Genomic DNA, 17,768 nt, shown 5'->3' with positions numbered 1-17,768 from the left:
TTACCCCTCTCCGATCCTTTCCTCCTCTCTGCGGCTGGCTTGTGCGCCTCCAGCTCTCCCTGTCCGCCTCCCTGTTGGGAACAAGCCTCCCCCCGGAAGAGACACAATCCAAGGCATCCAGGCAGCAGCAGGCCCCACTGCAATGTAACTTTCTCTGCTATTCCTCAGCTCACGTATCCATCCCCTTCTCCCCACTCATCGTCCCCCCTCCCCCTTGAAGGGTCTTTGGGAGGGCGGAGCCTGGGCGGGGCTCCCTTGACTGATGCTTCAAGGGGGAGTTTGACACCCCCTCGCCTGTGTCACCCCCCCCCCCCCCGAAGCCTCTCAGGCTCCAAGAATGTCCCGGCCAGCCCCGCAATTGCTGAGCCTGCGGCGGGTCCCGCCCGGTGAGCAGGAGGCGGTGGGAGGGGAAAGCAGCCGCGCGCCCTGCCCGCCTTGAAGCCCATTGCGTGGCAGCGCCAGCCGGCCGCCTCCCTGCGCCCACACAGCCCCCTGCCGGCAGCGCCCGGGCGCGGGGGGCCGGAGCAGGGGCCACGCGAGCCTCCCTGCCCCGCACCGCCCCCGCCTGGCTCCGCCAGCCCCGTCCGCCCTGCGCCGCTGCCGGAGGGGGAGTTCCCCGCGCGTCTGGGAGCTGGAGGATCCGAGCGAGCCCTTGGCACAGCGGGTCAGGACCCGCCTCTCCCGGCCCGCGGGCTGCCCCCCGCCCCGCTGCTGAGCGCTGCTCGCTGGCCGGTGCCTTTCCAGCCCCGCGGAGCATCGCGGCGGCTGCCTGCCCCGCTGCAGCTGGGAGCGGCGCGGCTGGCTGAGCGCCTCCGCCGGACTGGGAGTTGGCCGTCGGGCGGCTGCCTTGTGCCCGGCACCTTCTCACCTGACACGGGCAACTTCCCCCGGCAGACAGACCGGACCTGGCTCATCCCTGCCTCCAGCTCGCCCGGGCTTCGCTGCGCTGCGCGGTGCCTCTGAGCTGCCTCGTGAACCAGGTAACTGGGGTCTTCTCGACGCGGGGGCTCCGCTACAGGAACTCGTGCTGGCAAGTTTCGCGGGGCAGCGTGCGTGGGAATGGGAGAGCGGTTCTGCCACCCCCCACCCCGGAGCAGAAAGGGCTTCGGAGACTTTGTAGCTTCTCGCAGGCTGGACGGGGTCAGATTTCAAGTTGACACTGACATGTGGGGTACATTGTTCCGCACGCAAAAAGTACAGTGCAACATAGGTTTGTTTTTTTAAACTAGCGAGTCAGGCTATGAATGAAAGCAGACCTTCCTAGGGCGAGATCCTGCTCCCGTTGAAGTCAATGGGAGCTTTGCTGTTCACTTCACAGCGAGTATTAGCATCTGGCACCTTACCACCAAAGTCTCCATATTGTTCTTTATTTTAAAGCACGTGATCTTTCCTAATAATCGGGGGGGGGGGGATTCAAGCACTGTGATCTACCTGTATATTGTTAATTATCATCATCGAGCTAGTGTGATGTGGACTGCATGAGCCACAAAGATAAGGACAACCTCTGGTCCAAAGAGCCTACCACCTAAAGAGACACAGAGGAGACAGGATACGTTGTGCACCACTTTCTAGGTTTTCCTCCTACGTTTTTGGTCTTTTGTAGGTCAGAGGTGATGTGAATACATACAGATGATGGGTACAAATACATACAGACATACTCTTCTGCCAGAAAATAAGCTTCATGGCAGAGGATTACTTTTCTTAAATAAATTAAAAAAGTAAACAAACTTTAATGTGGTGTGCATGGTTCATTTCATTTTAAGACCGTTTCCTACATTCCCTGCTGGTAAAAATGCAGTATTAATTTTATTGCCTGTACATGAAGTGAATTCACTGACTTGGCATGTAGCCATGCTTTAAAAAAAAAAAAAGTAAATAGCTGTCAGAATTCATTTGGCAGCAACGGTGAGAAATGACCATAACCATACAAATGCTATTGGATTCAGACTTAATGATCCATTGTGGATTTAAAAAAATATTCCTCTAACTTTTGGAGAGTAGTGTTTAGTTCTGTACTGTAATCGGAAGTGGGAGGATGCTACAGTGCTACGTTAGAAATATGTAATTGTCAGAGAAGGAGGCTGGGAGCCAGGCTGTGTTCCTCAGGTCCTGCTGAGTGATCTTTAGCAAGTCACTTGCAGGCAAAATTTTAAATGTGGCTGCTTCTTTTAAGCAGCACAGATTTTGGGTACTCAATTTGGGATTATTTGGTACTAATATGCCTGCAGCTGTCATTGACTATAGTTGGAATTGTGGATGCTTAGCATCTCTGTAAATCAGGCACAAGGTGTCTCCTTTCGGGCACCTGAGCACTGATGCACCAAAAATCCCTGGCCATTTTTGACAAAATTTTAACCTCTTGATGTCTCATTTTACTCATCTGTGAATTAGGTGCTTTAATACTACTTATGTAACTTCCCAAGGGCCTCAATCCTGCAAAGACTTATTCAGATACTTCACTTTAATATGAGTTGTCCCACTGAATGCATAAACTTAAGCATGTGTAAGTCTTTGCAGGATCAGGGACGCAACTGGTAAGGATTAAATACATGTTTTCCTTTCCCCTGTTGCTGCTGTGTGAAAGACCAACACAAACAACAGAGGAAAATGATTGACTAACTTACTACATGGGGCGGGGGGGCGGGGGGGGGGGAGAGGGACATCGAAACTGGCTATACAGTGCTGGCAAATGAACATAGTAAACAAAATGGAATATTTATTCTCTAATCTATCCATTGTGGCAATTCTAGATGCTATTTATAATATTAATAGGGAAAACATTTTGAGGTAGAAGTGTGATTTATGTGAACAGTGTCTCATTGCTTTGAGATTCTTGGAAGAAAAGCACTACAGAGAGTGGAACTGATTATTATTTATTTTATTAGTTTAATATTATTGAATTTTTATTTTCCTCCTTGTTATGATTTAACCAGGGACCTTCATCTTCATGACAGAAGAGAGCGTCATGGCCTTTAGGATTCAAGTTTTTACTAGGCTGAGGATTGACTGGGACTGAAAGATTCTGGGTTACTCATAAATCTCCCCAAACTAACACATACACACACACACACGCAGTCCCTCTCTCCTTATTGCTACCGTTATTGGTTGTGAGTAAAAAAAAATGGCATCCAGCCTTACTTGCACTGGGATGATATGGGCACTTCTCTCCTTCCTCTGCGCTGCTGCCTCCTGCATAGGATTCTTTATGCCCTACTGGCTGTTGGGGTCTCAGCTGGAGAAGTCAGTGTCCTTTGGCACTTTCCGGAGGTGTTCCTATCCAGTGCGGGATGAGAGCCGCCAGACTACAGTGATGGTAGAGCAGTGTGGCCGCTACGCATCCTTCCAGGCCATCCCAAGTGCTGAGTGGAGGATCTGCACCGTGGTGACAGGGCTGGGCTGTGGCCTCCTCCTTTTGGTGGCGCTGACTGCACTCATGGGCTGCTGTGTGTCCGAGCTCATCTCCAGAACTGTGGGCCGGGTAGCAGGGGGCATCCAGTTCCTGGGAGGTAAGTCACAAGCTTCTGATTCCTGTACTGTGCTTGTACAGTGACTGCATTATTTTCTCCATTCTTACGATAGCACCTCTGCAGGTTGCAGCCAACCTTGTTCATTCTCATGTACTGAAGTTCCTGCCAGGCTGGCATTTAACCTTTCAGAAAGTATGCTGCATTAAATCACGTAAAACTATTATTAGGTTGTGAGAGTACAATTAAATTGTAAGCCCCCTGGGGAAGGGATTGTCTTTTGCCTTCTGTTTTCACAGTACTGTTGACTTCAGTAGGGCACTGCATCGGGGCATGGGTGTACCCACTTGGATCCAACTGCAGGGTCAAACCCCAGGTTCCAACTGGAGAATCTTTATTTCAGAATAGAGTGATCCAAAGCCAGAAAGAATACAGCTTGATTCTCAGGTTCTAGGTGGAGTTTGCAGTGCTGACAGTTAAGGGGAAATTTTTTTTCTTATAGATTGAGATCAAATTTGACCTCAAAGTTCCTGAGATATTAAACTTGGAACCCCACAATGCTATGCTTATAGAGTCATTTTTCAGAGTAAATCATCACTGTATTGTTGTAAGTGGTGCTGGAGCATTGCGTATGTTTCAGCAACATTTTCCTCTTGAATAACCATTCAGATGAATGAGATTTTAGGCTGTACTATTTATGTGAGGTTGTGTATTTCAGTGGCATTCAGTGCAGAAACCGTCACAGCTGCAATGTTTCACATGTCCTGTGATAGCCATTTCTAGGAGTGCAAATTCAGAAAGCATAGTTGTGCGCTTCATTGGGACTTGTAATTCCCTCCCCTCCAAACAGGGCTCACACAGTAACGAAGTGGAAATAAATTTTTAAGTGTATCACTGCAAACAAGACTGCACTACACAGTTTAAAGTTGAAAATCAGGGGAAAGGAAAGGAAGACTATCTGGGCCTTGGCCTCAGCTAGTGTAAGTTATAGCTCCATTAAGGAGCTCATTTACCTCAGCTGAGAATCTGACCCAAAGCTTTGAAGTAACTTCTACACTCAGAAATAAACTGACACTGTTACTTCAGCCTTCTGTCTGCTGGTTGACCTACAGGCATTTCTGTATTTAATATGGCTCACAATCTGGAAGAAAATAGCAACGCCTTGAGAGAGAATTGTGACGGTAATGTACGGTTCCAAAAGCCCACTTTGTTATGAAATTCCACCCTCTCCCCTGCCCGCAGGCAGAAAGATGGAGAGATATTTGATTAAATAATTAATATGTGTGATCCCACTCAAACTGGTTATTTTCACTTCCACCCACCACAAAGGCTTCACTCCTGCTTGCTTTTTAGCCACTGTTTTCTGTTTTCAATTTGTCTCTGATCAGATGATTTTAATTTTAGTTGATCCATTTTTTGTGGCAGCACTCCCCCTTTCTGCAGGCTTGCCGGCCGGGCTGCTCCTGCGTCTGATTACAACCATGCTAGTGAAATATGACAACCTCCACTGTCAATATTCAGGGAAGGGGAACAGGAAGAGTGGAAAACTCACAAATCTTTGTGGCTTTGTCTTGTGCTGTAAGTATGCCACCCCTCTCTGACTGCTGATGGAGACTTGGAATCAAATGTGATGAGGGAAGAGGCATCCTTAAGGTTACAGTGCAAGCCAACGGAGTTTTCCAGCATAGACTGCAATACAATTTTCCACGGAGGGGTGGACATAAGTGTTCAGAGTTTATTTTCAGTAGGTGCAATCCAAAAGATCAGTGAACTTGTGATACGAAACGAAAATCACAGAGAGCTTTACTTACAGTTCAGAAATTATTTACACAGCATGTGTAATTTCCTCCTCTACTGGGTTTTAGGGTTATCCCTAATATCGCGCAGCAATGCTGTAAAATGCGCAAGAAATGAACTAATTGAGACACCATCACTTCTGAAGGTACATAAAACAACTTAAGACATTAGGGATGGGGGAGGGTGTGGTGCGTCAGTAACTTGGACAAGTTAAAGGGACGCTGTCAAGGTAAAGAACATGGGTCAGATCCTTAGCTGGTGTAAAACTGCATAGCTTCATAGTCTTAAGGACAATGGAGCTATGCTGATTTACACCAGCTGAAGATTTATCCCAATTTCCTCCCCCAAAACTTTACTATTACTCTACATATATATTACTAATCAAAACCTAGATTATTGAAAGGAAAAGTATGTTAACAGTTTTATGCTGTTTGATTATTTTTTGCTGTTCACTCAGTTTGGCAGTAATTCTAGGTCAGTCAGTTTCACTTTCTGTTTATAGATGCTTTCACCTTCTGATTCTCCTGCATCAGCACACTTGTTGTGTCTATTGTCAACAACTCAGGGGGAGTGTTTGAATGTAAAAGAATATTAACTGACGTTAAACACAAACATAAAAACAATAGATTTTCTAGCTCATGGGTTTTGATAGGTACGACAGTTATGGGCACTAAGTGTTTTAAAATGCACTAACTTGGGTGAATAAACTAACTGGCCAAATGTCTTGTAGTGGGAGACATAAGGGCAGGTGAGAACACAATACAGTTCGGATACAGAGGTTGGGAGGGGGCCAATATTGACAAATTGATCTGATTGTCCTGCTCTGGTATCAGAGGCTTTTTCTCTGCTATTGAGATGATGTGGGTGGGCACTCGTAGACACAGGGCCTGATTCTCCTCTCACCTGAGTGCAAATCAGGAGTAACTCCAGGGAGGTCAGTGGAGTAACCCCTGCGTAAAACCAGCTAAGCCTTCCCTAGTGAAATGGTGCTAAGGTTTTACAGGTGGGGTTTCACAGAGTTGTTGCTGTATGTGGAAACCAAGAGTCAGTTACTCATGGGTGCTTATCGTAAACCAAGTCCTCTCCTAAAAAATGAATGGTAGAACTTGAATGAAACTGCAAACCCCACAGACTAGGAACAGCTGTTTAGAAATTGGTTTGTCAGGCGTTTAAGAGGCTCGTTTACTGTTTCAGAGGATCCTGAGAGTGGGGTCTGTATATATTTTAAAACAATACTAGGATACTATGCTCTGGGGTTCTTTAACTTTTTCAGTCTTAACACAGAGATTGCCTTGTGGACTCTTCCCTCCCATTCTCAATCACATGAACTACTTTTCATCCTATTTACGATATCACTGCAGCAATTACAACAATTGCTTACATGGAAAAGTAACATTAGGAAAGTGTTTAATGTATATTTAGTTTCTTCTTATGCAATTAGCAGCCAGAAACAAGGAAAAGGAGCCAGCACCATTTGGCCAGCCAGTTCTCTGTTGACCATCAGTGGCCCATAGACCATAGTTTGAGAGCTGCTACTGCTGTAGCTCAGTGGTTCTCAAAGCTGGTCCGCCGCTTGTTCAGGGAAAGCCTCTGGCGGGCCAGACCGGTTTGTTTACCTGCTGCGTCCGCAGGTTCGGCCGATCGTGGCTCCCAGTGGCCGCGGTTCGCCGCTCCAGGCCAATGGGGGCTGCGGGAAGGGCGGCCAGCATGTCCCTTGGCCCGTGCCGCTTCCCGCAGCCCCCATTGGCCTGGAACGGTGAACTGCAGCCACTGGGAGCTGCGATCGGCTGAACCTGCGGACGCGGCAGGTAAACCGGTCCGGCCCGCCAGGGACTTTCCCTGAACAAGCGGCGGACCAGCTTGGAGAACCACTGCTGTAGCTGATACTTTACAAGCACTTTTGCTGTATTGCTTCTGAGTACTGATAACCAATGTGAAAGTTATACTGTTTATAACCTCTTGAGGGCACAGTTATGTAGATGCATACAGTCTTCACTGAGAACAGTAAGTGCAATGTATCTAGCTGGTTTACTGTGAATGTTTGGAAGATTGAGAAACATATCATGTACCTATAATAGACTGTATTGAAAGTTATGACTTGATTGGCAAAAAGTAAAGAGCATGATTGGCAAAAAGTAAAGTTTAACAAGTCTACAGCAAACTGTACTCTAATTATCGATCCTCTTTTCTTTTCTTTGCAATTTGGTAGATATGACATACTAATGTGATGAATAATTTCACTCTTTGAATGAAGAGCAATCAAATTAAAAGCAAAATGAACTAAAAGGTTACCCAGTTTTATTACAAGCAGTGTAGCAAAAGATACAAGTATTTCACATACTGTAAATTTAAAGACCATTATGCTAGCAAGGTGACTTCATAAAAAGGGTTGGCACACAAAAGAGAAGGACTGAAATCGGCTCTTACTTAGGCAAATCTCTCTTTGACTCTATGTTGAGCCATATTCAGGAGTGAGTGAAATGATGACCCACCATCTTTGACACATCTCTGAATTAAACCCATTGGTCTTAATTCTGGGATGCATGTTGTCACAGGTCCTGGCAAGCGACCCTTTTTGGCTGTCCACTAAGAATGCCAAAGGGACTCCAAGCCTTTGAACTCTGAATTGCCAAAGGTGTTTCAAGCTCCTGGAGCCTGAACGGAGTCCAGCCACTGCCCCAACCTTAGGCATGCTCACAGGGCCCGGACCTTCTATCTGGCATTCCCCCTCTGCATATTGGAACCTGCTGTCCAACCACCTACCCCTGCTGGCTGACCCTTCAGACTCCCAGTACTCAAACACACCCTCCCCCAGAACTCCACCCCCAAGGTATGATGCTTCTGGTTTACCATTTGAACTCCCTCAGGGGCACACTTATTTGTGAAGGTCTCTCTCTCTTAGTCACTCACTCTTACTTTGTTCAATTTATCAAACTTTATGCTCTTTATATTTCATCATGTAAAGCACAGGAGAATACAGATCACACCAAACAATAAAACCTTCTGCACACAATGTCCCTCATTAGCTCATCCTTCCCTTGAGAAATCATCTGTATTCTGGCAGGCAGGCAGAGTCCTCCACCCCGTTGCCTACCTTGCCCCTGCAGCAGCTACCTGCATCTTAATGTTTGTAGTGCAAGATGGGTCTGTCTCCTCTCATTCCCCCTTGTGAGTCCCTTTATAGACTCCTGGTGGGGTCACCTACTTCTTTTGTTCTGCCTTTTGGTAATTTTCCATTACTTTCAACCCACCCATTCCTTCAGAAAAGAGGAGAAAGTGTCTTCTTCCAGGCAGAGCAAACCTATTATCCCAAGGTGTTTTACTTTGAATAACTGATCACTGAATAGTGATCATTCACCATTGTCTCTGGCCTGGAAGAGACATGACACAAGCCTGCTAACTCATGGGGGATCATATAGGCTTTCCATGACATAGTAATTTCATAAAATCAAAATTCAGAAGTGGTCAGGTAGAACCTCCCGGTTTGTTATGCATCTGAAAAGTGAGTTGATTTTCTGTAGGTAAATCTGGTGTAACTGACTAGGTTGCACTGTCTTGATTCTCCAGTAGTTTTTACACCAGAATTCCATAAATTCCGACAGGAATTCCTTTTGGCAATGGGAGGAGCCAAATGAGCAGGCCTTGCAGACCTGCTCTTGTCCGTATTTTTCTCTCTCCATTCCCTTGTGTCTACACCAGCAGCTACTGTAACCCATGAACTGATGGCCCTTTTATTGTAGCTTGGGGAATTTGGAACATTTGGCTATATGGAAAACAGGCTGAAGCAGTTTCTAAGGTAAATTCTGAAAACATCTTCAGAAGAAAAATAACCCTCTGGAAAAGCCACTGTAAAGTTCCTCATACCCTGTGCTGGGGCAATAGTCATGTGTTAGCCTGCACAGATCCTTGCCTGCTCTTGACAAGCATTGGCTGGATGTGGAGGACAGAGCTGTTTGGGAATTTTCCACCGTAATGATTGTCTGATTGAAAACACTCTTTTTTCAAAATCAAAATTTTCCATGGGAACATTTTAATTAAAAAAAAAAATTTAAATTTTTCCATCAGCAAAATTGAAATAGTGGCTCTCAGGCTGCCTAGCTGGAAGGCTCTTGTCCATTTCAGTCTCTGCCTGCTGGGAAACAGTGAAATTGACAAGAGGCTTCCAGACAAGAAGAGGGCAAGCTAAAAAAATCCATTTCACTTGTCTCTAAGTGGAATTTTTCTGGAAATCCCTTTGTGCAATACATTTTTGCATTTTTGACTTTTGGCACAATCTGCAATTCTCCCCACCCCTTCCAAAAAACCGTGACAATTTTTGACAGGAAGGGATTTCCATATTATGGCCTGCTCTAGTTGAGAACCCTACAGACAATAATTACAGAAGGTGTTTTGCCACTTTTTCCTCTCTCCCATTTTCTGTCAGATAGGAGACCTCAGTGACTTTCTCATGGGTTTGGGTGATCATCCTTGTTACACAAAGACAAACTACATCTTTTACACCCCTTCCCCCCACCGTACAAAGACGAAAGCATGGAAAGGAACTTGTGCCTCCCCAGAAGACATAGGTGCTGACTGCGTGGGTGCCCAGCACGCACTGGTGGCCTTGCGGATCAGCTCTTTCCCCTCCCTCCCAGCACCTCCCAACTGCCACAGATCAGCAGCTCAGCGGTGGGCAGGAGGCGCTGAGGGGGAGGAGGCGGAGCGAGGGTGGGGCGCGCTCGGGGGAGTGGAAGGGAGTAGAGCAGGGCAGGAAGAGGCAGGGCAGGGGTGGGAAGAGGTAGGGTGGTGGCAGGACCTGGGGCGGAGCAGAGTTTGAGCACCCTCAGAGAAATGAGAAAGTTGGCGCCTGTGCCAGAAGACATCAACATTGAGGCAAACGAGAAGTGTGGCATTGGTTGATGTTACCAAGTAGAATCTCTGTACATTAGCTTTATGCTTCAATTAAGAGTGGCCTCACAGCTGCTCCAGTTCACTCCAGCTGCCCCACCTGTTTTACATAGGCAGCCATCCAGAGACAGAGTGCAGTGTATATTTGTGCAGACCACACCCCTTTTTAGCTTAGCTTCAGAACTCCTGGCTATTACATCTTGGCTTGCAGAGCCAGCCACTTTGGTCACTAGTGGTAATGTTTAATGCCCATTTTACGCCAGCTTTACACAGGTGCAGCTGCCTACAATAATGTAACACAGTACAGAATAAAACCCATTGACTGCAATGAGAGTTTTGCCTTTACAGGCAATGCAGGATCAGTCAGGCCATAAGTAAGGTGGTTGTTGTGGGAAGACATGATAAAAGGAAAGACATAAAAAGCAATGCCATCCTGAGCAGATTTTGCAGCCCATATGGTAGAACATTAGGTAATAAGATCCCCTGCTGTATGCTTGCAAAAGTGACAATTTAAGGACAGTTGGACAAATCCAGAAGCAAGTCTAAGATGATGTAATTTACAACTTGTGGGCTCCCTTAGTGTGTAGATTACATCAATTTCACCTCTCTTACACACACACACACCCTTAGCCAAGTGTAATTCTCCCCTCTTAATATTACCTCTGAGCCTGGCCCGCTGAATATGACTGTAATGGAGTCTAAGTTAACATACACTTATATGGGTCAGAAAAAAATATAAATGTAGACTCTCCAGTTGTCACTTAGACTCACACTCCCCTCTAAATTTGATCCATTTTGTTGGCCTAAACGTTGTGTCTTCCTGCTTTAGTCAGCTGAAAGAGAAAGGAGCAGATCCTCAGCTGCTGTAAATTGTTCTCACTCCGTTGAAGCCAGTGGAATTATGACAGTTTACACCAGCTGTCCCAAAGTGTTGAGGCTGTTTGGTTGGAACACTGACCTAAATTGAGAATGGTTCCAAAGATGAATGTAACTGAAAGAGATGTTAATGGGTATCAGAGTAGCAGCCGTGTTAGTCTGTATTCTCAAAAAGAAAAGGAGTACTTGTGGCACTTTAGAGACTAACAAATTTATTTAAGCATAAGCTTTCGTGAGCTACAGCTCACTTCATCGGATGCATTCAGTGGCCACTGAATGCATCCGATGAAGGTAGCTGTAGCTCTCGAAAGCTTATGCTCAAATAAATTTTAGTCTCTAAGGTGCCACAAGTACTCCTTTTCTTTTTCTTAATGGGTATGTATTCATTTGTTTACAGTGAACTGTGCTATTTTTGCAGCAATTTCTACTACTACAGTAAGCTTCAGCTAAGTAAGGAGAAAAATTCCATGCATGCCAAATTTCAGCCTGGAGCAAATTTTTAAAAGTCAGATTATAAGCCTCTGGAAAGCATTCATATAATGGAAATGCTGACACGCACAAAAAACGAAACAAAAAACCCTCCAAAAAAGAATGATGCTGCTAAAATATTGGGAAGAGTTGCTTTCCTTTTCCTTTCTTTGCTGTTGATGTTGAATATAAAAATACTGTGTGATGTTTTGATTATTGTTGCAGCTGCTTGGAGTTTAAGCAGAATTTTGCATTAAGACCAGACTTTTTGATCTAAAGAAAACTGTGAGTGCTGTTTTATTTATATATAGAAATGCTTGTTTTTCTCATTTTTTAGCTCCTTTTTCATACTGGAGAGTAACAATACTTAGAACTTGCATGGTGCTTTACATTTCAAAGGGTTTTACAAACATTAACTAATTAATCTTCAGGAGAACTGAGGTTCATAAGGATGTATTACTTCCATTTTACAGACGGAGAAGCTGAGTCACTGATATGCCAAGTGACTTGTTCAAAGCCAAAAGGGCATCAGACCAAGAATCAGGAGTTCTTAGCACACAATGAATCTCATGCTCAGCCCATCACTAGGCCTTGCTGTCTTGTAAAACGAAGTCAAATGAAAGAGCTCATTTGTCATACTAATGAAAACCTTTGAGCGAGACACTGATTCACATTAATGGAGACTGGGGGCCGGATACTCAGCTGGCATAGATCAGCATTGCTCCATTGAAGTCAGGCCCAAATTTGAGTTATGCCAAGAGAATTTGGCCCAGTAAGTAAAGGTGATTCTATCAAAAGGGGTCTCTCTAAATTTTGTCAGTCTGGGACATAATCACATTTATAGCTATTATAGTACCGTTCTTTTTGGAGGTTACATTCCAGCCCTAGAACCCCATCCAGCAAAGCGCTTAGGACCAGAGTTTGAACGCTTACTCACAATGGTGCGCAGTTACTCACCTGAGTAGCTCCACTCACTCATGAGTTAATGCTTTGCTGGCCTGGGGTTGTAAGAACTTGGTGGGCTGTGCAAGCCCATAGTATAGAAGCTAGACAGGGTCCTGGAAGGGTTGGCCTACTGCAGACCCAGCATTCAAAGCTTGATTGGAGCTTACGTTGTTCAGAAAGCTACCAAAATATTCTGCTGGATCAAGCCCCAAGAGCAATGATAGAGAATTACATGGTAAGAAAATTTATTCTGAAATAAAGATTATAGAAAATATTCTATGTTCAAGCTTTTAAAATCTCAACAGTTTAAATTAAAATTAATTGGAAGGAGTTGGGAAAATTCTATGCTCCTGTGCTGTGGTGTAAATCTGGAGCAATTCCAGTTAAATCAGTGGAATTACTCTGCATTTGTGTTGGAGTAAATGAGAGAAGAAATTTGGCTCAGAGTTAGTAATTTTGTTTCTGTGTGGAAAGACTCAGCTCGTTTTGCTTCCTGAACACATTTAGGTGTTTGAATGTTATTGGAAACTTCACTTAGTCACTGAAATGTTGCAGTATTTTCCAATTAGCAATGAGATCATGTGCCCAAGTCCTACAGACAGTGCAGGATTGTTCCCGACAGCACATTTTCCAGGGCTTTGTCCAATCCAGTTTTAAATGACTTCTTAATGGGGCTTTTCTCACTTCCTTTGGGAGACAGTCTAATAGGAATTCCATTAGAAATTTTTTTTCTGATATTTAGCCTACATTTTCCTTTACTTAATGTCCTCCTATTACTTCTCTGTAAATACCTCCTTTTACCATCTGAGCTGGGGGCTTTGGTTTTCAAAGGTCTCATGAAAACCTCTTCTACCTCCTTAATCATGAAGGTGAGGTCAGACACATGGCTTGCAGACTAGCAGTGCAGTTGTTTTCATATGGCTTGGCAAATAAGGAAGGGGCTTGACCTCATTTAGAAACTAGAAGTCACACAGGAAGGAAGGGCTAACTTTGCAGTCATGTAACCTCGCAGACCAGAGTGACAATGTTGCCATAATGGTCTATGACAGTCCCCTACCAGTCACTTCACATGGTTTTGTTTCTTTAGCTTAGGCATGAAAAGTTGCACACAATCAACAAACCTGACATTGTCAGATTATGCCATGGGCTTCCCATGATGCCATGGACTTGAGTCTGATCTCATTTACATTGCTTATACTGATGTAACTCCTTTTACTTCAGAGGAGTTGCCACTAACTTGCACTGGTGTAGCAGACCAGAACTAGGCTCTCTCCCGCCCACCCCCCCAACTGTGCTTTCCTTTGATACATCACTCAGGGTGGGCTCCTGTTGAAGTCAATGACAAAATTCTTCAACTTCAGTGGGAGAAGGAGGAGGCCTTATGGTTCAAACCTGGCAGTTCCTCAACATTGTCAATTCCTACTGAAGGTAATGAGACTCAAGGGTGCTCAGCTTCTTTGAGATGGGGCACAGAACTTTTCAGGATAGACCCTTAGACCCTGATCCTGCATGCTCATGTGCTTAACTTTAACTTCAGTGGGACCATTCCTGTACTTAGCATGTGCTTAAGTGCTTTGCTGGTTCAAGGCCAGAGTGCTGGGTGCCTTGCAGGATCGAGCAGTAGATGCCTGAAAGTGTTTTTTTTATTATAACTGACTATTTTGAATATTGATTTGTAAGTAAAATTTACTGCTGGGCTGACAGAGAAAATCTTTAACTGAACTTACTACTAGTTTGTAGGAATTTCATGGAAATCTCATAAATATATAATATATAAACTTAAAAAAATTATTATAAGGCACTCTTATTTCTTGTTGCATGAACCAAAATCCTCAGGAGAGAATGCAAAAGAAATGCACCGCCCCAATAAACATTCTGTATCGTTGCTGTGGTAATGTAAAGATTTGACCTTTCCTTTGCAATCTGACAGTTCAGTTGTCTGGTATTGTCCCTGAATAAAGATGCCTTTGTACTATAAAGTGGCATTGTTAATTCCAGAAGAATGGTTTTCTAATCAATGCAAAGGGATATGGAGTTTCTCCCTTGCTCTAAGGATAAAGGATTTGAGATAAAGCCATGAATGATCAGTCTGGAATGATAAAAGCTGCTTCCAAAATAAAGCTCTCAGTGAAAGGGTATGAAACCTGCTTATGCAGTAGAGTACAAGAAATAGCCCTGAGGTTTCCAAAGAAAGTGTGCTTTCTGACTTCTTCACAAGTTTGGGCTTTTGTCTGTGGCTGGAGCTACTGAAAGCTAATTTGGGACTAAGGTTTTTTAAAAGAGAATGAACTTGATATTTAGAACACCATGGGCAACTCAGTTTGGCCACAATACAGTGGAACTCCTATTATCCAAAGTGTTTTTTAAAAGCATTCAGATTAAAAGGGTTGCAGATGCTTTGGGTAGCAATGCATTCTGCTAGGGGACCTTCGTGAGTATGTGTGAGTGAATTTGACGGTACTTTGGTTTAATCAGGACATAAAGGAGGTTAAACCTTATGTTTAATAGGCACCCCCCAAACACTGTAATATTTTTACAAGCTTTAAAAGTCATGAAGTGATGTTTGGAGGTTTGTACATCTGCCTATGCAGGTTTGCACTTCAGTCCACAGTTATTTATTTTTATATTATTAATTTAAATCACAGTACAACCTAGGTGCTCCAACTGAGATCAGGGCCCCATTGTGCAAGGCACTGCACATAGAGTAAGAGACAGTCACTGCCCCAGAAATGTTGCAGTTGAAAGACAAAACAGGTGAAAGGTGGTGGAAAGGGATATGCAAGATAGCTTGCAAATGTTATGTTAGTTTTATGATTTTGATTTGTGTGGTTTAGATTTTTTTTTTTTTAAATCTATCATGTTGGGGCAGGTTTATATTGTTTAATGTATTATAAATATAAGTAACCAGGCATTTCCAGCTACTATGTTCAGTGCAAGGTGGACTTCTGATACTGTTGTAGTACAATAATAATTATAAGTTTTCAAGTCTTTTAAATCATTTGTAGTGTGCAGTTTTAGTCCTACATCTGCTCAGATCTTAGCTCTCATGGCAGTCATTAGCTTTGCTCCCCATTCCTGGGGACTCATTATCTCACACATCACTCGAAATAAAGCAATACTTGTGTAAAGGTCTGTATTGCCAACCCCAAGCATTCAAAACCATTAAATTGGTCCCTCAAGATCACAGGATTGGCTTAAATATGGTAAATTGGGGTTCTTTATATTTGCCTTCTGGATTTTGAGCCTGTAGGATTCATGTTTTTCGCTATAACTCCGAGGGCTGGAAACTTAGGGGTTGCACGAAAAGGCTGAGATTTTCATGCAAACCCATGACTTCAGGGCAGGGACTGTAAGGCAAACACTAAATCTCATGAGAGCTGGCTGCACTGAAGATTGGTGTGAGAAATGAACTAATCCTATCTGTAGAGTTTTACAGAGCCATTCAGAAACACATGCTTTCAGCTTGACCTCAGATGAGTTACTCCAGATTTACACCAGTGTCACTGCCAGCAGAATCTGAGTTACTGGGCTATGAGCTCACACTGGTGGAAACCCCAATGGAGTAACACTAGTATAAACTAGAATCAGGCCTTGCGGCCCAATTCTCAGATATGGCCAAGCTGTGAAGGGTGAGGCAAAATAGGATGTATGTCACCTTTGTGCTCCCCTGATTTCCAGCACTGCTACAGGCCAGCTCATCCCCTAGAGTAAATCAGAGCAGCCTTCGGGATGCTCTAAGAAGTTACACCAGCAAATAACACTACCTAAAGGACTGTACAGCTTTCCTGCCCCTTTGTGCTATTGGTGTTCAATGGGACTGCTCCCTTGAATAAAGTTCTACACCCGTGTAAGTGTTCGCAGGCCTGGGCCCTTACTTTTTAACATGTTTCAGTCTCCTATGGGATGAAAGATTCTATCTACTGAACATACAGTATAATTATTTATTAATGTTTTATAATGGAGCGCTACTTTGGAAATCACTCATTTTGTGAGCAATGAGCCCTCGCTTGAATGGTGGCCATTAGTTTCTGATTATCTTATTTTATTTTTTATGCTTCGCTGGCAGTAACGCAGTCTGAATTCACTCACCACGTCAGCACATTTGAGTGTGGGGCTGCAGCTAACTTGTGCTGAACTGTCAAGAACTCCGGTTTGTTCCTCTTTTCCATAACAGAATGAAATAAAAATTATGTCAGGAAGGAACGCTTCTGTGGTGCATTCAGTGACCTGAAAGAGCTGTGACAAACCTTAAACTAGGCAAGGCAAATTCTATATTGTGCACTAAGCCCTGGGATCTGATCTATGAACACAGGAAGTCTGGAGGATATTTTAACTTTTCATCTCATGCATAAGAATTACATTCTGTTTTGATCTCACGGCAGAGAAAAGTTACTCTGTTTATCTCATCTACCCTAGTGGCTAGTTTGATTACAGAGCCCCCCTTCCTGGCACCTTTTTAAATTCAGTTTGGCTGCCTGTGTCCTTGGTACTCAGTGAGTTTCATTAAGTTTCACAGCAGTTAGTTTTCATTCCGTGTGTGGCACTTTTTTTTTTAATCAATATTTGACTCTAGCGTAATTTCAGGCAATTGTGCTTTTTGCAAAGCACTTGCACAATAATAATTTTGCTGAGCAAGTTTGGAAAGAAGATTCAGCTATGATTGCATCACTGTGTAAAAACGAATGAATAGGAAGTTGTTTCAGCTTCCAAAGAGTTTTTTTGCTTGTGATGGTAAAATAAAATATAAAGAAGCTTCTGCTTTTTTCAGTAACTGAGCGTCTTGTCCCTTATTTCAAGGAGTGTAGATAAATAAAGGGCCTAAAGGTTGATATCACTGATTTTGAACACTGTCATACTTGCAGAGTAAAGTACTATACGGAGTCTGCAAATTTTATTTCCTTAGGGATAATGGCATTTTTTCTTTCAAGTGAATAGAATATACTGAGCCAACATATTTCTTTGTTATTGTGGGTCAGACTTTTCTGAAACTGTAACCTGCGGTTTTGCTGGATGGCAAGTGGATATGAGCTTCTTTAGCAAGGCATAGGTCCAAGTTTTCAAAAATGTATGCTTAAGGTTAGGCTCCTGGTCTTACATTAGCCAAAGCGATTAGTGATTTGGGGATAACTTACTGGAGACAATATAAAGGGTCCTCATTTTCAGTGGGTAAATTGGGAGCTGCAGGCGGCCGTGCCTGCGGATGGTCAATGTAAACACTGTCTTGCGGGCCCGCCAGCGGATTATCCTGACCGCAGGTTGCCCACCACTGATGTAAATCCATGAGGTAAGCCTCCTGGGGTTTACTGCAGGAAAGGGCCACTCAGCTCTGCG

At 44.0% G+C, this 17,768-nt stretch overlaps 1 protein-coding gene across 3 annotated transcripts in view; it reads left to right on the top strand.

The window, feature by feature from the left end:
* The first annotated feature begins 302 nt into the window (after positions 1–302).
* Positions 303–17,768, top strand: part of LHFPL6 (LHFPL tetraspan subfamily member 6) — a 202,128-nt gene continuing 184,662 nt past the window's right edge. The window contains exons 1-3 of one of the 3 annotated variants that reach the window (XM_043532353.1): positions 303–980; positions 2,934–3,506; positions 4,890–5,441. In XM_043532353.1, the coding sequence (XP_043388288.1) occupies positions 3,122–3,506; positions 4,890–5,065 (561 nt within the window). In that variant the 5' untranslated portion in view covers positions 303–980; positions 2,934–3,121 and the 3' untranslated portion in view covers positions 5,066–5,441. Of the gene's footprint in view, positions 981–2,933; positions 3,507–4,889; positions 5,442–17,768 lie in introns of those variants that run through there. The other 2 variants (XM_037892804.2, XM_037892814.2) reach the window with 2 other exon arrangements.

The sequence above is a fragment of the Chelonia mydas genome, chromosome 1 (assembly GCF_015237465.2).
Source record: "Chelonia mydas isolate rCheMyd1 chromosome 1, rCheMyd1.pri.v2, whole genome shotgun sequence".
Classification (NCBI taxonomy): domain Eukaryota; kingdom Metazoa; phylum Chordata; order Testudines; family Cheloniidae; genus Chelonia; species Chelonia mydas.
The sequence above is the reverse complement of the archived record's forward strand: the minus strand, read 5'-3'. Positions and strand labels throughout refer to the sequence as shown.